The sequence below is a fragment of the Nyctibius grandis genome, chromosome 21 (genome assembly GCF_013368605.1).
Source record: "Nyctibius grandis isolate bNycGra1 chromosome 21, bNycGra1.pri, whole genome shotgun sequence".
Classification (NCBI taxonomy): domain Eukaryota; kingdom Metazoa; phylum Chordata; class Aves; order Nyctibiiformes; family Nyctibiidae; genus Nyctibius; species Nyctibius grandis.
The window spans coordinates 8,552,622-8,575,975 of record NC_090678.1 but is presented as its reverse complement, the minus strand read 5'-3'; the positions used below and the strand labels follow the sequence as shown (position 1 = coordinate 8,575,975).

At 42.4% G+C, this 23,354-nt stretch overlaps 1 protein-coding gene across 1 annotated transcript in view; it reads right to left on the bottom strand.

Moving 5' to 3' along the window:
- TEDC1 (tubulin epsilon and delta complex 1) overlaps positions 1–23,354 on the bottom strand; it is an 85,560-nt gene that overhangs the window by 20,080 nt on the left and 42,126 nt on the right. The window contains exons 7-8 of the mRNA XM_068416750.1: positions 6,391–6,477; positions 3,241–3,453 (exon numbers count right to left, since the gene is read on the bottom strand). Coding sequence (XP_068272851.1) covers positions 3,241–3,453; positions 6,391–6,477 — 300 coding nt within the window. The remainder of the gene's footprint in view (positions 1–3,240; positions 3,454–6,390; positions 6,478–23,354) is intronic.

Below are 23,354 nucleotides of genomic sequence, written 5' to 3'. Positions count from 1 at the left end.
CAAATTTAAGCATAAAAAAATTTCAGTGTGATTATTATATAATATTTAACATTAAAAAAACAGGAAAAAAAGGAGAGTTTATGAGCTTTGGAAGAAGGGGCAGGCAAGTCAGGAGAATTATAAGGATGCCGTCAGGCTAAGCAAGGAGAAAAGTAGAAGGGCCAAAGCCCAACTAGAACTTAATCTGGCTACTGCCATAAAAGACAATAAAAAATGTTTTTATAAATACATTAGCAACAAAAGGAGGGCTAAGGAGAATCTCCATCCTTCATTGGATGCGGTGGGAAACTTAGTGACAAAAGCTGAGGAAAAGGCTGAGGTGCTTAATGCCTTCTTTGCCTTAGTCTTTAGAAGACCAGTTGTTTGGGTACCCAACCCCCTGAGCTGGAAGACAGGGAGCAGAATGAAGCTCCCATAATCCAAAGGGAAATGGTTAGCGATCTGCTACGCCACTTAGACACACACACAAGTCTATGGGGCTGGATGGGATCCACCCAAGGGTACTAAGGGAGCTGACAGAAGTGCTCACCAAGCCACTTTCCATCATTTATGGAAATACCGGTCCTGGCTAACCAGGGAGGTCCCAGGTGACTGGAAATTAGCACATGTGACGCCCATCTATGAGAAGGTTTGGAAGGAAGATCCGAAGAATTACAGGCATGTCAGTCTGACCTCGGTGCCAGGAAAGATTATGGAGTAGATCATCTTGAGTGCCATCACACAGCACGTACAGGACAACCAGGCCCAGTCAGCATGGGTTTATGAAAGGCAGGTCCTGCTTGACTAACCTCATCTCCTTCTACAACAAGGAGACCCACTCACTGGATGAGGGAAAGGCTGTGGATGTTGTCTACCTAGACTTTAGTAAAGCCTTTGACACCGTTTCCCACAGCATTCTCCTGGAGAAACTGGCTGCTCGTGGCTTGGACGGGCGTACACTTTGCTGGGTAAAAAACTGGCTGGATGCTCAGGCCCAAAGAGTTGTGGTGAATGGAGTTAAATCCAGTTGGCAGCTGGTCCCAAGTGGTGTTCCCCAGGGCTCGGTATTGGAGCAAGTTCTCTTTAATATCTTTATCAACAATCTGGACAAGGGGATCGAGTGCACCCTCAGCAAGTTTGTAGATAGCACCAAGTTGGGTGGGAGTGTTGATCTGCAGAGCGATCTGGACAGCTGCATCGATGGGCCAAGGCCAACGTGTGAGGTTCAACAAGGCTCAGTGCGGGGTCCTACACTTGGTCACGACAACCCCATGCAATGTTACAGGCTTGGGGAAGAGTGGCTGGAAAGCTGCCTGGTGGAAAAGGACCTGGGGGTTTTGGTCAACAGCCAGCTGAATATGAGCTGGCAGTGTGCCCAGGTAGCCAAGAAGGCCAACAGCATCCTGGTTTGTATCAGCAATAGTGTGCCCAGCAGGATTAGGGCAGTGATCGTCCCCCTGTACTTGGCACTGGTGAGGCCGCACCTCATATCCTGTGTTCAGTTTTGGGTCCCTCACTACAAGAAAGACACTGAGGTGCTGGAGCACTGTGGTGCTAAGGGGCATGGTTCAGTGGTGGATTTAGCAGTGCTAGGTTAACCACTGGACCTGAGGATCTTAAAGGTCTTTTCCGATCTAAACGATTCTATGATTCTATAATATTTAACAGCATATATATTGTTACATATAAGAGGAGTCAGAGCATATCTTGCTTTGAAAATCATGCATTGGAAATTTTATTTTTAGAATTCAAGGCCTGAGGTGTCCTGCAACAGTTATGTCTGTTTTGCCATAAAATCAACAAGATCTGATGACGCTAGAGACCTGCCTAGTCCAGTACCCCATCACTGACAGTGATCGACAGCAAGCACCTAGAGAAGACTATAAGACAAAGGCAAATATATGGAGGTACTTCCTCAGAATATTCCCCCAGCCCGCAACAATTTGTACTCGCACAACTTCCTAAGCTTGTAATTCATATCTGTATATTTAATAGTCTTTGCTGGATTTCTTCTTCCAAGAACGTGTCCAACAGATTTCAAATCCATGTACACGGCTTATATCCACAGTGCCCTGTGGGAAGAACTTCCATACTCTGTGTGAAGTAGCAGCTCCTTATGCCTGTCTCTAGTCAACTGATCCCAACTAGTTCCTTATCTTTACAGCGGAAGAGAGTGATCAGCTCTCCACACACTTTTTCCATGCCAGACCCTTTTGAACTCTTGGGCAAATACTTCTTGAGCTGACAATCTGCCACTTTTCATTTTGTCAACTGATCTATAACCCTGTCTACCAACACTTCAATCTAGAAAAAAAAACAAAACAAAAACCAAAACAAAGAAAAAAAGTAAGCAAAAAAATGCCTCTCCTGCGTTAACAGACACAGAATAGTGATACAGCGTTTTTGTTACTGCTCTATCTGCCCCAACTGTTTCTTTCACTTTTTCTCCATTCACGGGTTTCATAGATTCTCTGGTATCCTTCTTTCCTCTTGATGCCTGAAAACAATTTCTAGTTTTTATGCCTCCATCTTCATCATATCATCTCCTCGTGCCAGCATGTTAATATTCAGAATCACCTTCTACATTTACATTAACAGCTGCTTTATTTATGTCCCACTGCCCCTTCTGGGTGCTTCCCAGTGTCTCCCCATCCCTGTGTCAGCAAATACCATGTACACTTCCTTCATATCACCTGCTTTCCCCTGCAGCCAGCCTCCCACACCCAGTCTGTTCTTCCATCAAATCTTGTGCTTAGTCCCTTCTCTTCCTTCACAGGTTTCAAATCCTCCTTATTCCTTCCCCCATCAGACATTTCAAAGACTACTAACTCAGGGAAAGATGACAAGCTCTGGCCTCTCCCACCCTCCTTTCCCTGTGAATACCAATCTTTGAAAGCATCAGTAATAGTTATAGTGAGAAAAACAATCTGCCGCCTCTATGCCCTCCTGGGGCTGCCATGATTTCCTTCTCTTCTCTCCTCTGCAACCCCTATCCTTTGATACCTTGTCTTCCAAAAGAAGACTTCTTTTGTTTCAGCATGCCGCCTCTCTGGGACAGAAGCCTACTTTGTGTTTGAAAGAGCACCTGGCATGCTGTGGGCATAAACAGAGAAGTAACTGTAGACGTGACATCAAGACTGCAGCAAGGTTGACACAGAGCAGCAAGCGGGAGGCTGCCCTAGGATGGGCCATAGCAAGACAGCTGAAAAATACAGGATCTCAAAAGTCACTAATGATCAAGAATGCCACCCAGAGCCTTACCTTCTCACACCATGCAGCCTTTCGGTGAGTTATAAGCTCATGCAGTTGGTCACGGAGAGTCATTAGATCTCTGGATAATCTGTCAATTTGCCCAGTCAGGCTGTCAGCCCAGGGGCAGCACGAGGTCGCCTTTGGCAGCCCGCTTTTCTCCACGTGAGCATCCTGGGACTCGCAGATATTTCCCTCTTCAGCCATATTATCTAACACAGTCTCCTAAAGGAAAAACAATAGAAGTTACTTTTCAGCAGGAGCTAAAATGGTCCTCCCCCTGCATCTTCCTGGTAATTTATAACTAGGAATTCACTGCTGCCATCTCAGTATATAGTTGCTCCACAATTTCAGAGTTATTTTAAGAGATAAGCTCCTCAGTTCACTATAACGTATTTCTAAGTTAACAGAAAACTTATGTTGCTAACCTAGCTTATTTTAGAAAGCACTGCATACTGTGAGCTACTCTCCACTGCACTAAAGCATGAAGTAACACTCATGGGACAGAGATCACCAGTACTGCAGAAGCTCTAGATATGCCCCTTCCCCTCAAACTCTGAGGCTGGATGCACTTCTATGGCTTTTTGTAACAAAGTGATGACCAGGATGGAGATACATGCTTACATTGTTCAGGGAGCCCCATCTGCTATGTGGGACAGTCAGTTGTAACACCCATGGGATCACTTGTGCCCACATAAAACTCTACAAGTTGAGGAACCCCAGGACATCCCTGCTCCAGGCTGGTCAGAAGCTCTGTCAGCTCTGCTTGACCATGAACACCTAGCTGGTTCCATAATTAATTCTGCAATTGCCTTTGGAGACAGCAACCGTTATTTAAAATACTCAAAAAAGATACCAAATAACTTCAGAGTCCTTGAAATGCATGTACTTATACACCATGGTGCACAGATTATGTAGAAACACATAGTTTTCAAGCCAGGGTAGCAGAGCATAACTAAAGGACCCAGGCCTCCTCACTCAGAGAGTATTAAATATTTATTTCCATATTGTTATCAAGAAGACATTAAATAGGAAAGGTCACAATCTCTTTTAAGGACATAATTTGCATTCAAAATCCGCTTTAGAAATTTGAGAAGTAATTTGAAAACAGTGAGAGGAAATTCAGCAGTTGAGCAGCATGGTCTACACACGGGCAAGGAAAAACCAAATACATAATTACTGGCTCAGCAGCAACACCGCTGGAAGAGATGTCAGAGGACCAGAAGTCACCAATGTCATACTGTTAAAGTCAAGTGCCATTTCAGAAAGTATAAACACAAGTCTCCGTGACAGAAAAGTGCTGACCATAACAATGACATACAGGTGAGGCACCTGAAGTTAAAACACATACAAATGGGAAGGAAAGTCCCACATGAGAGCAGCAACAAGCATCAGAAGTTTGAAGGAATGGCCTACAAGGAGACATTAAGAGAACCAATTTTGTTTAGCCTAGAAATGGGGACTGGGAAGGCAGTGACAAGCTAACAGCCTTTACTTACTTAAAAGATTGCTGTAAAGAGGGTGGGATTTTTTTTTTGCCCCTCTCTTTCTCTTCTCTGCAGGTAGGTTAAAAACTCTGGCTTAATTCACAGCAAGAGATTTTTAGTCTCACAGAAGAAAAAACATTGTAAGATAGCTAAGAATGGCAAAACGCACCCTACAAAACCTCCTTTCTCAGCAAGCATCATCATTGCACATTGGCACAAAGCAGCGCTGGCGCCAGCAGTTCATGCTGACCAAAGGCCCAGCTCATGACAACGCAGGTATGTTTTGGGCACCGACAGGCTAACAAACTGCATGGAAATAAAACAAAGCTCTTCTGGTTTTGTTCTTTTTAATTTGAAATTCATTAAATGACAGAATTTTAAAGTAACATTACTGCAGTCACTCCAGTTGCTGTAGTTATGTCATGCTCTGTCATGCTCCTGCCCACAACCCTCAGGACGACCTGGCAGTAGCTATGCAAGAACCATCCCATCCATCAGATCAGCAATGCAAAACGCAGGTTAAGTGGAAAGAGAAAACTACTCTATCCTCAAAGCACATCTCATTCCCATACATCCTACAGCATCCGGGAACAACAACAATCAGCAGCAAAACAAAAGAAAAAGGCAAATTCACCATCCAGCCTGTTGAACAATTTAAAAAGATGTGCTGGTCAGGTTTTTTGCAAGTATTTATTTAGAACTCAACTCCAGGAAGCACACTAACACAATACTCCCCACACTGTTCAACATGTCGGAGGCAAAGGTTTTTGTGCATACACTGAAATGCCATAACACTTGCACTCACGTTTTGCTTCTTTGGAGCCAGGTTTCTGCTAGTGTTGATTCTTTCCAAACCACCATAAGATGGTAGACATGTAAAGCAAAACCCATTATATAACGAATGGCAATCTGAATGGCTCTGCATTGAAAGTGCTCTTCAAGGCAGGTGAGGTAATGTTACACTCCTTTGCCTTGCTTTTAGTGTAGAAAAAGGCATGTGGGCAATTAACAGTCAGCTCACTGATTCTCAAAACTTTGTAAACTCATACGGCTAATGTGGCACGCTAAAGAATTATTTTCAGCAACTGTGAACGGGCAAAAGTTGTAGAGCGAAGTGAGATGGATGGTACCGTTTACACTCACTTGAGAAATCGTAAGATGCACAGAGAAAGGCTTATTGATTTTCTTATGATCATTCAATACAGTTCAAGGGGAAATCGGCAATTTCAACACATTATTTGGCTGGGAAAAATGAAGTTGTTTTCAGTATCAGCTGCTTGCAAATGTAGTTGTTCTCAAGTCTGCAATAAAGCTTAGAGGCCTTCTTCTGAAAAGCCATTTAATTTTAACAAAATGTAGAACTGCTACATTTAAAAAAACATTAAAGAGATGAAGATCAGACATTTTCATTTGTGTTAACTGTATGAAATTCTGCCACTCTGCCCTGCAATTCCTCAGCTTAGCTGAGTGAGTCTTACTCAAGAAAAACATAGGGATGAAGGAGAACTAAGAAAACACTCCTTACTTTACCAAAGGCTTTTTTCCCCTCTTCTCAAGTGCTGCTGAACAGTTGGTTTGCAGCATTTATTTTTGTGGAAATGGGCCTTTGGAAGTGATCAGCTGTCTGTTAAGAGTCAAGAAAGCTGCACCCTTTGAAATTAGTTTGATTCATTACCATCCACTGCCAATAAACTGGTTCCAGTTGTTTCCACTCCAGAAAGGCTTCTAGTTGCATGGTTTCAGACTCCATAAGCTGCAACAGCTAGAGGAAAGGAGACAAAGGAAAGAAGATCAGGTAACATTGGTCACTCGTCAACTAAATCAAATGTGTGTTTGGTCTAAATTACAAAAAGAGTGTCAGTGGTACACAGGATAACTTTACAAGAACATTGTAAAACCAGTTGCGGAAACATGATCTGAAACACTTTTCCCAGCATCACTGATTTATTCCTCACCTCAAATGTACAACACCCTCAGCTTTTACATACATAAACATGAGTTTCCATATTGTTTTGGGGGATCAAAGAGCCATAATTTTGATGTATTAAGGCTTAGACACATGACCATGACTGGGTCTCCTCATATTCAATAGTAATGACCCCAACTGCGATATACAGGTACCACCACTAGTCCAACGTATCTCCTTCCCGTGCTGCTCCCACACCTGTATAAAACTCAGAACTCCAGTATCTCCAGTCCTCTCTGCCTCCTCCCCCAAACCCTTTCATCCCTTATTCAGATCACTCAAACTGAGATGATCTCTGATGCTCCAAAACGGCATGGCAGAACTCCCTCTAAAAATGTTACGTATTTTATAAAACGTCTGATCTGCTGCATGAGGAATCCCCCCCTTTACCTGAGAGCACTTGAAGGAGAGAGGTTATGTTCTAGCTATATCAATTATAAATTTTCATAAATATATACATAACACATGTATAAAGAGACATTCCAAGACTAAATATTTATATATCAGTAAAACAAAAGTTCTTGGAAAAAATGATAGATGAACAAATTAGGCATAAATCAGAGCTTACCAGCTTTAACAATTTCAGTACTGGCCATATATTTGAAATGAACAATTTTAACACCAATCTGATGCCAAAGGCAACTTTTTAAGATGACACACAAGCAGTATATGGTCTCGAAGAAAATGATAAGGACCAGATCAGGACCAGTTAAACCCACCTGACATAGACAACTATCTTCTGCTAGCTTTTTTGGGTTTAGTTACTTACTACATAACAATAATTTAAGTAACTGCAAAGCATGAGTTTATTTTGCAATTTTATTCTGCAGATATAACTTGAAGATAAAGAAATCAAAGAAAGGAATGCACTTTGCAAGAGTAACTGCTGGAAATTATGAGCAGTTTGCTCTAAAACGCTGCTGGATCCAAAATACAATTATTACACATTTGTTCGCACAACTGACACTTGGCATTACGCTTAATGACTCTGCTAGTTTCAAGCTCAGCTGGTATATGAAAGGTGGAAGAAAGGGTTTCTCTCTCCTTTTTTTTATTTCCTCCAATTTTTCATAAGTATATCTACAGCACAAAACAGCTTACATTATGGGATCTGATTCTGGCAATAAAACCCAGCCAAAAAGTTGATTAAATATTCAGACAACAGCTAAGTTACTTGATTTTACAGTAGCTTTGTAATGTGGTCATGAGCTACATGTGATTGCAATATGAACATGTCTTGTGACAGCTAAAGAGGGTTGAAGGATGAAATGGGGAGCTTGTCATTTTAAGCCTTCAAAAAAAAATCTTAATAAAAACACAGTCATCATCTTTAGTTTTAGTCTCATTAGACGAGCTTCTGAATGTTAAAAAAGCCACATGCCACTTGCTTTCATATCACAACTGAAAGGATATGGTTCTGAAACTTCAAACCTGTAAATGATCTGTTGGAGTTAACCAACCTTAACAACAATCAAAGCTTTCTGAGCAGTCTCCTAATATCAAGCCTTCCAGGAGCTTTTGCATTTTGGGGTTTTTTTGTTGCCTTTTATTTTTTTTAACTGCTTTATTAGTTATGCAAAATTTGAACAGCTCCCTTTGAAAGTATTCATCTGACTCACCTGCTTACGGCATCCTCACCTTTCACTAAGGTATTACCACCCTCAGATATATCAATCAGGCCAGCAACTGTGTGCTAGATTGTTTCAGCCATAAACCAGTAATGGGGTGACTACACCGCTCATCCCAGGAGGATGGTTTTCAACCTCGCTGGAACGCGCACTGACAGCGTTAGGCAGTCTGCAAGAGCCAACACTTGAGTTTCTGCCCCAAGGGACTGAAGGCAGTGTTCCTGGATGCCAATATCCTCTGCCATCCTTTATATGGGTCTTGCAAGACTCTGATGTTATTGCAGCACAGAGAATAAAGCAGAACACGATAAAAACTAATGTACTACAAATATCCTTGAGATACCTTACCAAAACCATAAAAACAAATAAGTGTTCAAGGCAGAGATGGGACAACGGATTGTATATCTAACATGCCATGAATTTGGTCACAAGGACAGTCTCCACACGACCCAGAGGTGACAAGCTTTCACTGGGACATCACTGTTTATTTGCAAAGTGCACATATCTACATCAGTCAGCTTCTCTCCCTCAAGCTCATCCTTTACTCAAGCTTCTCATGAGCGTTTATTGCTCTTTAACTGAACTACGCATTTTGTGACTTTGAGGTCAATGGCATACATTTTCTTAGGTCACTCATTGCAGTCACGCCACAGCTGGTATTTCAGCTGTATTTGCAATTGAGGAAACCAAAGCCCAAATGGTACTTCTGCATTTTCCTCAAATACAATACCTTTTCTTATTCATTTAGTGCCAACAACACTTCACAAAGAGATGCTCTTACATGCGATGAGCAGTTCCACTTCTGCTGCCACATAAACCTCTCAAAATGCAAGACCAATTCGTAAGCTGCAACTAAAGCTGCCTGCTCATTTTCATTGACCTAAGGACCCAGATGTTGTCATGCCTCCTAATGAAATGTAAAGACTAACATTTGCAGAAGAGCATTAATTTTGCCTCATGAACAAAGTGAAGCAGTAAGTTAAAAATGTGCCTCACATGGGTATCTAAATCATGCTTAGGGATAACATATGAAAATTGTCTTTCCCTCCACACAAAATTAACACAATGAAATCCATTCCCTTCATTCTTCTGGAGGAAGTTATTGCTCTAAAATACTTACACTGAGAGACAAAGTAATGACAAATTCAAATTGCTAATCTCTGTGGAGAAGTAATTCCATAATGAATGCTGAGAGCAAACACTTTGCAGTAACAACTTCTCTAAACCATTGTAAAGAAACCATCACTGGTGCAAATTACTTGCAAGCAACAACTTTGCTACAGAGGCTAAACTGTGCTTAACTGAGCTGTCTCAGAGCAGGCTGCCAGGAGACCTCAGAGTGATGCAGAAGAATGCGAACACTGTAAAGAACAAGCCTCGCTTCCTCCGACATGTGTCTGTGATCTCCAAAGCCAAACATCCAGCATCCATCACAGCTCTCTGACCTCAGGAAACTTTGGAAACTTCAGGTGCAGAAGTCCTAAGTGACAACATCTTCTAGGTGGTTTTGGATACTCAACAAGAAGCCAAAGTTGAGTCCTCTTTGGTATCCACAAATCTAACTCGCACCAAAATCATTAAACATATTTGTAATTACTTTTTCTGTTGAGATATTAATCTTTTTCGTATTATTTACTAGCATATTGCTGAATTCATTGATGCCTGCAGACTGTTACAGAAATCAATATTTAATAATTTGCAGCATAATGCATCCTTTTCATAGGCTCAGTTCCAGAGAGCTCCCTGCAACAAGTATTTAATATCTGATGCCCACAGATCATAATTCAACTACTGTATCACTGGCAAAAGTATTTTTAATCAAAAATTGCTCTGCTAAATATTCAGAAAATCATCCTGTTAGACAAAGATGGTGTTTCAGCAATAAATTATGTTTCTTGGCTCAGAGACAAAATAATGGTGATTTGTCACCTATTTGCATATGACTGTAGATAGAAAACTTGCATTGGACTCTAGATCACTGCAAACCTCACTCCAAATGCCAACAGCTCAAGAATGACTCAAGGCTTGAGACAGGGTTGGCTTAGTATGAAAGCTTATATCTGAAAGTATGAAGAGACTATTTCATACTTTTATTTGTTTAATAGGAAATGGCTTTATTCAACTTGAATTTTGGTAATCTGAATACTATTTCTGAATATCTAAGAACTGCAGGAGAGAAGAAAGCAGAGAAGTTCCTTCCAAAAAATGTGAAGAAAGGGGTAAAGACTCACGAAAAAGTTACACAATTTACATTACCAGAAGTAAACCATATCTGGGACTAAGGCTTTAGACCTAACCAAGCATCAGATGAAATGAACAAATTACAACACAGATTCACTTCATCTCTGCTACCAATACAAAACTCCCTTACCAGAAAAAACAAGCAGACCTTGACAGATGAGAGCCTCTAGGCAGGCAGGCTGTTAGGTGGATGATGTTTGGTTTAAAATGGCACATACTGCCCAAATTGCAGGGCTAAGTTTTGGGACCCCTAGACCAAAAAGCAGAGAAAGTCTTGATATCAAACATCCCAGGCTGGGACAAAAAACTTAACCCTGTAGGTAGACACACTCAGTGCTCCAAGATTCAGTTCCACGGCGAGATTTCTTCAGAACAAAGCTGGTTTAAGACATACCCATATATCCCTTGAAGGCTGAAGCAAAAATAAATAGGCCTGAAAACAAGAAAGTCACACTGGAGTAGTGTGAAGTACAAGCAGCTGAAGAGCAAAAACCAACAGACCAATAAGCAGCCTCTAGCCACAAGGCAAAGATCTACGCATGTCATTCCTCTGCCTGTGAAATATCGCTGGCAGTTCAGACAGAGCAGGAGAAACAACTGCAGCCCAACCATCACAAGGCAGGTGAATCAGAAAGGCTCCTGGATGACAAAAGTGGATGAGAACTTCTCCCATCGCCAGCTATGAACCCCATAGGGACCTTGACTGAAACACTAGCAGGGATGGGGAAAGGCCCTCTGTGGCTCCAGAAGTAGGTATTTCTGTGTCTGCTGAGCATCATCGCTTTTGGAATTGTAATGTGGGGGTTTTTGTTGTTTGTTGTTGTTGTTGTTGGGTTTTTTTTGTTTGTGTTTTTTTTTTGTGATGCAGAATGTAAGGGAAAACAGGACTTGGATATTTTGCAGAATACATAAAATACAAACCACAGCAGCTTTGGGTAGAGGAGTGTAATTCCAGATGCTTGGATATGTACAAGACCTCCAACTCCTAAAACAAAAGATGTGACCTTTCCACTTGCCAGCACCACTTTTATACCACCGCAGCTCAAACTTCAATTGAGCTATCTCAGTTTTACATTGCTGAGAGCAGGGAATCAAACCACTAGTTAAAAACTTAAGTGACAAAGATCATAATTATAAAACATAATTGCTATTTGTGGAGGGATTTAGAAAACAGCTGTTTAAAATGAAACTGAAAAAAAATGGAATTTAAAGCAAACAAAATGAGGCATTTGGCACACAAAAATCGTGCTACAGCTTTCACATTGATAGGCAATGAACTGGGATGTACTAATGACAACACTCATTTGCAGAGGAAGAGGTCAATGAATGGACCACTTTCCAAAAAGATCAGGAAAAAGATGACTGAAGTGTGAGTTTTATACTTTAACAGCCAATATCAAGACGTATGAGAATGGAAAAGTACCCATTTTCTTCCCCAAAGGTACCACTGATTTTGGGTGCCTAACTTGGCATACCTGAAAAGCCAAATTTTCAGGCAGTACTAAGTACCTTTAGCTGAATATATGCTCAGTTAAAGCACATCCAGTAGGTACCAAAAACCACAATTTAGAGAAATCTCAGCCAGAGGATTTCAAAGGAAAGCACCAAATTGTATCACAGTACTGCGTGACAGCTGTTCATATTGTACTGCCAACCAGAACCCCCATGTAGTCGATGTCAAAAAAAGACCATTATTCATCTGCTTTTATTCAAACTGTTTCTGTACACAGAACAGAGCATTATCCATACTCAGTTTTTTCTTTTTTTCCCCTCATATACTTGCCCATTTTCCTATATTTTTAACAGGCCACAAAAAAGCACATAGAAATCAACAGGAACAAGCAATTTCCAATTTGCTTTTTTAAACTCATTGGAATTCAGAATTGATGCTACACTTCAGAACAGTACCAATATCCTGGTTTCTGTATGTTTCCGAACTAGATGTTACTACACCATGAAGAAGTGCTAGTCATAGGAGGAACACTTCCTTGCCATTGTGTGTGTGTGTTATGACTACTAACTACAGCAGGGGAACTAACCCTTTAGGTTTTACCCTCCCCCTTTTATTATCCCATCCATCCTTGCCACCAGCTTATTATATCCACCTACTGTGTCCTTCTTTGACATCCTTATCCTGCATTTGGCAGTGAACAGACAAAACCACTACACTTATACAAAGCCAAAGAAATGTTTCTGGTTTTTTATTTTTTAATCAGTCTGTATTGCAAACACCTACTAAGCCAAGGGGTTGGCTTTTTTTCTTCTCTTGACCTTTAGTACTTTCTCTTCAAAATAAAGAGCTATGTAGCACAAGTTGCGCACAAGTGATGTCTTAAACTCCTGCACGTGCTTTTCCATATGGGTTCATCTATTCTCAACTGAGTACACCACAGGCTGCCAGTCCCAAAGGCCACGTAAGTCTCGCAAGCCTCCTTTTCCCTCCCTGTCTGCTCCCTGCAAGAACAAGGGTCTCGGAGGCACAAGAGAACTGCCTTCCGGGCACAGACCTTCCCACAGGTGCCTGCCAGCTCCCTGCCACCTCCCTTGCCTACTGTAAGGACCAGGTGGTCCTTAACCTAGGACTGGATAAGCAGTGACATCCAGGGCTTCACCTGCACTCCCAGGGCACCATCAGATGTACACCATGACTCGGACCAGCTTGTACAGCATCCACAGCAACAGAAACACAACCTCTAAGTACTAAAAAAAATATAGATGTTAAATAAAATCTAGCTCTCCCCAAAGACTGAAAAAGAAACACAAAGAAGAACAGCTTCCACTATTGGAGACCCAACAGCACACAGAATTAACACAGATGTTCATGTTAGATAAACAATGAATTTTAAAAGTTATTCAATATGCGGATTAGTCTAAGCTTGACAACTTGACATGAATGCAGTTTCTCCCAGCCTAGCTCGTCTTTGACAAGCCATCACAGCCTATCATGCACGCAGGTATTTTCACACATTTTAAAATATGCATTATTGACTACAGAAACTACTAATTTAAAGTCTGCTACAGTCTCCCTTACATCAATTAATTTCTCTTGCTACTCTCTTAACACAGTACTTTAAATTAAGCGACAAACATATTTAAAAAGAACCACATATCCGAAACCACTTGCAAAGCATGAGTAACCGCCGATTTTATAACTCTATTTCCTTGGCTATTTAAAAAAACAAAAATACCTGCCAGTAGAGCTGAGTTAACGTTATGGGCCAATTGCACACAAAGTTTAATTTTACAAGGCTATAAAAAAGCTCTACTAGTCTCCTCCCAATCTGAGCTGCTTTCTCACCTCTAAAAAATAGATTTCAGTTCAGTTCAGCCTTCCAGCAACAGTTCAGTTGTGACCAAAGCCCAATGGCAATATATGAATTTAACTGTAGTTTGTTTCTTTAACTAGCATGGGGCTGGAGAATGCAGTGGTCCTGTTTTGCTTGACTTTCTGAACAGATTAAGTGTCTGATGCAGCGGTGGATGCAGGACAACAGAGGTCCCAGTGAGGGATCACAAGACCATCATAGCTCTGTGGCACTTCAGGATCAGCCTTCATCAATAGCCATGTTTTGGCACAAGAGAAGAGTTACAAGCCTGAAGTCCCTTTTCTGTTAGAAGCTGCTAATTGGTTTCTCTTTTGGATGAAAACAACCACCATAATGATTCCACAATGTCCTGGTTTGGCCTAAACCAGGCCGATTTTTCCTTTCAGTGATTTTTACTTTCAGCTCAGTCTCCTCTAAGTAACTGCACTTTCTGAAACTCACTGCATGTTTTGCAGACAGTGTCTGCTTCCAGGACTGATAACGCTCGAAGTTTGTAGTTATCGCTGAGGCACCGGTAGGGATGTTATGCAGTAAGGCTCTTGCTGTACTTAGTCTTAGAGAAACCAAGGTCACTGCTGAATTCCTCACTGCTTACGAGTGAAGAGCCAAAGGGGGGTCGCAGCTGCAGGGAGGAGCAGACAGGGCAGGTGACCCAAAATTGACCAATGAGGGTATTCCATCCCATACACGTCATTCTCAGTATAAAGCGGGGGGGATCACGAGGGTCTCGCTCTCTTTCTGCTATGGCCGGTGTCCGAAGAGGACTCTGTCTGTTTTCCTGCTGCCCCCGATCCCGATCCGTGCATCCCTGAATCCAGCTCTCGACCGTCGCTAGGCCCAGGCTGGGCCTTCCCGGAGCCTGCCCTGCAGTGCCGGTGGTGACGTGACCCACATCAGGGGAGCTCAATCTTGGTTTTGTATATATATTTGTATATATTTGATTATTTCTATTATTATTATACTCTTTTCCATTATTATAGTTTATTAAAACTGTTTTAACTTTCCAACCCGGAAGTCTCCCTCCCTTTTCCCTTTCCCTTTCGGGGGAGGGGGGGGGATAACAGAGAGCATCTGCCACAGGTTTAATAGCCAGCCCAGCTTTAAACCGTGACACACAAGCATATCACAAAGATGCCCTGCACTCTCCAGTGGCTACTGTTAGCTTCAAAGCATGAGTCAAGAAATGAGTTATGAGTTTTAAAGCTCCTCACCTTAACTTTTTTTTTTTTCCCCCTCAGATTTAATTTGTTCCTTCAAGGCCCAATACCCCAGTTAAGATCCACTAGGCTGGACCACTGAGACCCTTTCAGACTCCATCACCAAAGAATGGCAGCAAGTAAGCAACTCTCACTCTGAAATCTCCTACCAAGGAAGGTTAAGAGGCAGCATGACCAGGGCATTTTGATATGAATGTGGAGAGAAGACATACCTCTCAACACACATGCCCCTGCATACCAGCTTTAGCTGACTCAGCTGATAAATGGGAATTTCATCATTCAGCTTACAGACACCAGATATGACGCTGGCACAACTTCTTCCATAGCTCTGTATGGGATCACAGAGCCTGCCTGGCCTCCCTGTGCTGGCCCAAAGCATCACCTGAGCTGGGGCAGCTTGCTCCCACCACTGGGTTTGTTAGCCCTTCCACCAAAAAAAAATTATCCAATGCCAAGTGATGACAACGCACCTCAGCCTTCTCTCTCAAGCTTATTAATTCCAGCTACATTGTCTCAGGTGGAATTACATTATAGTATGTCATTGTCACTGTCACAGCATTCAAATTATGTTAAGTATGGAATAAAACAAGCAAAAGCACAAAAGCACCAGTGAAACTCAGTATCATCCTATCAGTTTTTCTGTCACTGGCAATCACTACCAAGTGTTCATATCAGTCAAGCCACATAGTGCAGCTCCTACCTCAGTGCAGTACGTATCCACTGTGTTTCAGATACCTTCCTTTCTTACGGTGTAGGAGACTAAGATATTGCTGCTACACAGTTCAACAATTTATGGAGTCCGTGATGAACCACTGCATCGTTTTTCAAGGACCAAGAACTCTGCATGCTTGGTCAATAAAATGTACTACGTAATAACTCATCCCAAAAAAATGGTGATAGCAACTCCAGAACTGCAGCTCTATTAACTCTTTTTTTTTTTGTATAGATAAGTTTAGCTGAAGGCAATATTAGTGACAAATTGCAGCCTGGGGAAATTTTCAGATCAAGGTAATAATGCCACGAGGTAAAATGATTTGCTTTAGTGCAGCTATATAATGCTGCCAGTTCTTCCAACGGGACACTAATTGTAGCCAGAGGCCACCTTGCTTAAAAAATATCTAAAGAAATATTTTATCACTAAAACTGTCTGGAGTAATAAAAAGTAAAGCATCCTTCCCAAGAAGGGGCACTGGGAAAGTGAAATTGGGTACAGAGTTCAACAACTAAATGATTCTCGGCTGGGTGACAAGCTAGTGCTTGTCAGCTGAAGAAGCTGGTCTCATGCTAACACCATCAGCTGCCGAGCAGAACCACATAGGTGGGAAGGGACCTCTGGAGGTCTCAAATCCAACCTCCTGCTGAAAGCAAGGTGCTCAGGGCTCTGTCCAGCAAGTCCTGAACATCAACCACAGACATGTCACCCTTTCTCCAGGATGTGGCTCCAGAGTTTGACCACCCTCATGGCAATTTTTTCCCTTTATATCTGGCCAGAATTTCTCATGTTCCAGCTTGTGTCTGTTGCCTGTTCTGCTGTCTCAGTGCACCTCTGAGAAGAGCCTGGCCTGTGCTCCAGCCCTGGCCGCCTCAGCGGCCTTACCGGACTTGCTCCTGTATGCCACTGTCCTTGCGCTGGGGAGCCCAAACCAGACACCCAGCACTCAGTCTCACGAGAGCTGGGCAGAGGGACAGGATCCCTCCCCACGCCCTGCGGGCTGTGCTCCTGCTAACACAGACCAGAACACAGTCAGCCTTTGCTGCCTGGGCACACTACTGGCTCCTAGGCAACTTCTTCTCCACCTGGACCCCCATCTTTTTTGCAAAGCTGCTTATCAAGCAGTTGGCTCCCAGCCTGTACCATTGCAAGGGGTTATTCCACCCCAGGTGCAGGCCTTTGCACTAGCCTTTATTGAGCTTCCTGAGGCTCTTCTCAGCTCCTTTCTGCAGCCCCTCTCGGTCCCCCTGAGCAGCAGCGCTGCCCTCCGGTGCACTCACTGCTATGCCCAATTTGGTACTGTCTGCACACTTGCTGGTGGTGTGCTTCATCCCATCTTTCAAGCTGTGAATAAGACGTTTAACAGTCCTGGCCCAAAAGCTGATCCCAGAGGGACACCACTAACAACCAGACAACAACTTGAGTTCAGTGGCCCAAACAATTTTCCACTCACTTATCCAGCCCATCTAACTAACTTAACTATGAGGATTTAAGGATTTTCCTTTAGTGATACATAAACACAGGCACATTCTCTGTCCCTATCTGCCCTTGTCAAAGCTCTTTAATTACATGTCTCTGCCTCCTTCTGGGATGGGATACTCCACACTGCTTTGAAAGGGAACTACCAGCAGGATCCGAGGGGACTGCAGAGGTGGAAAGTGCCTGTCCCGGAGCAGGAGGAACTGAACCAGCCGATAACAGCTGGCATCAGATGAGCAGAAAACCATCTGATGCCGCAGACAGTTGCAGGGAAGGAGAAATAGAGGAGATTGTTTTGATCATATTCATTCTTTGAGATTTAAAGCAGTTTACCTCCTGTAGAGGCTTCTTTCTTTCTTTCTACAGCATGAGGAAGAGTCACTCCATATGTTTCTAGCCTCTCCAACCTCCATAAATTAACTCTCCCATAGGTACCCATTCATCCCTTCTCCTGTCACCAACCCCAAACTTCTACCGTGACCTCCACCTGCTTCCTAACTCCAGATAGTCCTTGTCTATCTTCCAGACAGGATCTGGAAGTCAAGCCCCACTGCTTCCAGAGGGGGTAAAACCTCCAGCAGCACAATAGGGACAACCAGGGATGTTAGGAGAGGAAATCCTCACCCAAGACAACTGGTCCTCTGGCTGCCCCAAACAGAGACCACACAAAGCATCCAAAGGCAAGTATTTATATTTAACTTTTTTCCAAAGTCATTCCTTCTAAAATTGACTTGAATCTGCCTTCGAAATATCAATATACATCATCTTGCACAACTTGATTGCTCTTGCTTCTACAGTGCCCAGCTGGCCAGAGCCTTTCACTTTGCTAAGAAGGATCAGGAACCCAGCTACAACTAGACACTGTCTAAAAGCAGCTTTGAAGCCGCTTGACCTCTGTAATTCTTCCTGATTTTACATGGATGACAAGGGTTGCATCTGCTCTGCCTCTCTTTTGCAAATGAGTACCTGATCGACTCTTTCCAAAAGGTTTTAATAACAACTATAGCAAACCATGTTTTATGTGATAAATGTCAGCAAATTAACTGAAAACCAATTGCCTACGGTATTTTGGAAGAAAAATGACATGGCAGCCTACCCCTCCTTCTGTAGAGTGAATCATTAAATAAAGGCAGGAATAAAATTCTTTGTTCCTGCCATGCAGCACAGGGTGGGCAGCACATGCTGTCACTGACAGTTACTTTGCTTTCTTAGTGCTTATCCTTTCCTTGCAATGAAATGTGAGAAGGAAAAAGTGATATCTGAATCACCTAGAGTTTTTTTAAATTTCATTTTTAAATTGTTTTATCAGTAGCCACTCTCCTACTCTACAGTAAATACATAACAACCACCAAATCATCCCATTTCTAAGACAGTATCCACTTCTGCTCCAGTAATTGAGGAGAGGTTCCCATGTACACAGCTGGAAGAAACAAAATACAACAGCTTTTTCCAGTTTCAATAACCTTCAATGTACCAAGCTTCAAACCAACAGAGCCTTCTCCCAGAAAAACAACCATAAGTAGTAAGCATTCTGGATTTTAAAGGTGATCTAGGCAGTCCCGCTAAGAGGACCAAAATGCTTTAATGTATTGTGCTGAACATTCTCACACACAAGGACAATGTGGGTTTCCCAGTACAGCTCATCCTTCCGGCAGGCTCTGAAACTCTGTCCCAGTGTAGCAGATTTCAGCACGCACAGCACCGCGGCAGGCACTCTGCTCCTGACATTACACCACCAAAAGACCAAACTAGAGATATCTAGAGAGAAAAAAGAAATCTTTCAACCAACATAACCCGTGGGGGTTTAAAGCCAGTTCTTGCTCCATCCTTCAGCTTACCGGTATCAGGGCACCAAGGGGAAAGCAGTTGTCTAGGAGAGGGCAGGACTCTCAGACAGGGTCAGAAAGCCAGCTCAGACCAGCCAAGTGTCACTGCCACGCTCCTGACCCTGCTCATCACACAGCAGCATAGAGACTGTATTTTGTTTGAGCCTGCAGGTGACCCTCATATTAAATCCTTCCTTACAGCCTCCACTCTTTCCTATTTGAACAATCACCACCAAAAATCAAGTACTCTGGGTCATTCAGCTCCCTTGAGCTTTCTTGTGTGAGCCTCCAGGCCACCTGCATTTAGGTGCTGGAGCCCCATATATAATTCAATATGTTATCAGATCTCCTCTCCTCTGCAATATTAATATGTCAGCTCCCATGTTAGTTCTCACCAGTCTGACTACCGTGCATGTAAAATGTCTAAAGTAACTGTGGCTGGAAGAACAACAAACAACATTAAGTAATTTAACAGGGGAAGAAAGAGCATTGGTTTGACTGGCAGTGTTGTACAGTGCACATGGCACTAAGCATGTTTTACACTTTTAATGCACAATCCAGCAAGGTAACTGCTAAGGTTGGAAACTGAAGCATTCAACGTTAAGAAGTACCAGAATTCAAGCTGCCTAAACAACACTAATTTGACCGTCCCATGTGTACAAGGTCCAGAGTTACATGACCAAAACATTTCCCTCCATAATCTGTCCCAACCAGCTAGTGCTTGCTCCACAAACTATTCCTTTTCCTTTTAAATTGCATATTGTTCTGTCTACTCTTCAGAGGGAAGCCATGGACTTATTTGCCATACATCATTCAAATCCCACTCTGAAGACAGAATTTTTATCTTCCACATAAACAAGTTATCTTTCCTAATGACCCATGTGAGAGGAGATGATAGTATTATTGTCATTTTACAAATGGGAAATGAAAGCAAAGAGATGGAAGTAAAACGTTTCCATTTCTTTTGAATGCCTCAACTGAGGCTTCTGAGACACAATTTTCAGAGAATTTAAAAATTACTATAAAGCGCTTCATGGATACGTCTACCTAGCACAACCCAACAACTTGCAGAGATGCTTTAGGTAGTTTGCATTGAGTTAGTTCCTGAGCCAACATATCCATGGCACCCTGCCTCGGCTCATCAGCTCTTCTGGAAGAAACCAGGCAGCTGGCCCAGGTTGCATTAACACACACCACTCTACTGACCCTAGGATCCAGCCTAATACTTCAGCAGAGCAGTGTGCTACAAGGACCTACTACACCATCTGGGGTTAAAGCCGACATTACTGGATGATGCTGCCTGCACTGCTGAAACTCTTGAGGTCCCACCAAGTTCAGCAGCAGCTAGGAACAATCAACGTTTCCACAAATCAGATCCCTGAGCATCATATTGGACACACAAAAAATGGAAAACACCCCATCAGCAGCCCACCATGGAAAGCCTAGTTTAAGTAACTTGCTGCAGGGAACTTGAGAACCCAAAGGCAGAGAAGTATTGCAGCTCTCCAGGACAAAGCTCCACTGCCTTGGCTATTAAGGCTTCCTTCCTCTTCCAAAAATTCTCCCACTCTTACTGTTACTTCTTCACCTTCATCAACCACTTTCTTCACCACAGCATTGACTCAGAAACAAGGCAGCCTGCACTCTGAATGATACAACAGTTCTAGGATAAAACATCCTAGTAAACATACTTAAAGTAATACTACTGTTACACTGAATCATCTTACTCCAATTCAGACTATTAATTTCTTTGGTTTTTTTAAAAAGATAGTTTTGAAAATTTCTCCTGCAGTAGCAGAGATATTCGTTGCTTATCTGCAGGATCAGACTCTTGGGTCAGCAGTAGTAGGTTATCCACAGGACTACTGGTTGTCTACTGGACCATCACTGAGGGGTGATGACATTTTCCTGCAGGTAGGAAATTTCTCAGAATCCCACAAGGAGCAAGACAGTGATTCAAGTCTCTAGACAGACTCATCTTCCCATTCACAGCTCCCTGCCCTAACTCTCCTCTCCAGTCTTGACCTTTCTGTGCATATTCAGCCTCTCCTGCTGCAGTCTCTCTTCAGTGCCTCACTCAGTCTCTTTTCACCCAGTCTGAATTCCTTCACATCATCAGAGCCACCTTGCCTCCTCCACTGCTGTCATGCAGGCCTCTTGTCCAGGGGTCTCTTCTACCTCCTGACTTCACTGAACAAGTGCCAGAGCAAAGAGGCTCTTCACTGTCCATCCTACCCCTTTCCTCTGCCTGTCCAGAGCCCTACTTCTGCTTCCAGCCTGCAGCTCCTAACACAGCCCATGTTCCCTGTGTTCTTCAATGAATAACATTAGAATGGTTTAGTAAAAGGAAGTTAAAAAACAGACAGAGAGGAGAACCTGAACACTGTAAAAGGGCAAAGCATTTGCTATCTTTATTCAAAGTGCTGTGGCAAGCACAATTATGCAAATTCAAAAAACTTGTCATAATTGACCTTTTCAAAACATGTGTGTCCATGGGTCATACAATTCATTGGTGAACCCTGAAATTTATTAAAGGTCAGCAGTTCTAGAACTTCTTCTCATTTCATCATTAAAGAACTATTTAGATGCACCCAGCAGCAATCAAAAACAAACTTGCCTAAAAAACAGATAAAAATTTTGATGCATTGGGTTAGAAAAACCTGTACCTTAAAAAGTTCTGTAAAACAAAAAGAAAAACATTGTTCTTGCTTACAGAATCTATCAGCTTACTTGTTGTTCTGAAAATTCAACAATGTCAGAATCCAAAGATTCCAGTCATCTGAAGCCTTGTAAGCAAACTTAGTAAATGGTCAGGAGTCACTACTGATTCTAAATTTATTCTGGCAGCATGTAGAGTAAGTCTAAAATCTCATTGTGTTTAGATCATTTGGGGTTTGGCTGTCTCTTCTGCCCTATTGCTCTAAGAACTGTGTCATAGACCTTTGTGTTCCTTTGGAGAAGACTATTCTCCACCTTTCCAATCTCATTCACAGCAACATGGTCTTTTCCCACCTTGAAAACTGGTTCGTGCTACAATCTTTCTATGAAGAGCTCACACAGAGTCTGGCATAACACCTAGTAAAACGAATCCCCATGAAGATTTCTGCACAGTCAAGACTTGCCAAGGAGCAATTTCAGACAGAACAAGCACAGGAAAAAAAAAAAAAACAACAAAAAACAAACAAACAAAAAAACCCCAAAACACAAAACCCCTCACATTTTCATACTCACCAGCCCCGATGCAATTACTCCTGAACATTATGCTGTATTGTTTTTTACATAGGGTCCACTTGAGAAATTTCAAGCATTTTTTCCTTTCAAGAAACTGAAACACGATGACAAATAGGCAAAGCTGTCCTTAATTAAAATGGTAGTTAAACACGACATACTGATCCTGTTCCATGATAGAAATGACAGAACTATGGCTTTTACCAAGGGAATGAAGCAATGAACATAAAAAAGGCTGAGGGCCAGATCAAACAGAATTAGTTGCCAGAGCATCACAGAAGATAATGAATCTACGACCATTTATACCAATGAAGGCAGCTTGTTCTTGAAGATCAAGGTCATTTTTTTAGAAACAAATCTTTTTTCTGGAGTTTGCATGCAGTACAAGCCTTCGCTTCCTGAATTAATCTTCTACACAGCAGCATCATAGACTATAGCATGAATATGATTTTTTTTTCCACTGGTACCTACACTCCGAGAAGTGTGTTGGTTCAACTGCTTCTTGTACTACAGATGGAAGGACATCATAAAATATCAGATGGTCCCCTAGCAGGCTCTTTGAAATTCAAATAAGGCTACATATCCTTCACTCCTGCCATACAAGACCATAACGGGGTTGATTACAGAAATACCACACACTAGCACAGGTCTGCGTCAAATCAGTAACATGACTCAGTGTCAAGCTTAGCAGCAGGGTTTTAACTGTTTATTTTCATTTAGCACCTGCCTGCAGCGTCTGTCACCACCAGGAACATTCCATGAAGTCCCAAACAACCAGTACAAGGACACAAAATACAGCCCGGCACAGAGCAGCTGGAATTATCCTGCCATGGTTGTTCCATTTTCATCCAAGATGGTCAGCAACTTAGGATCCATTTCTGGAGATAATGTAATACCATAGCAATTATTCACTAACCAGCTGAATAACCTGTATTAGATAACAGACTTGACTTTTGCTGCTCTGCCTTCACATACGTTCCAGGAGGTGGTGCTGTCACTCGCATAGAAATGGACCA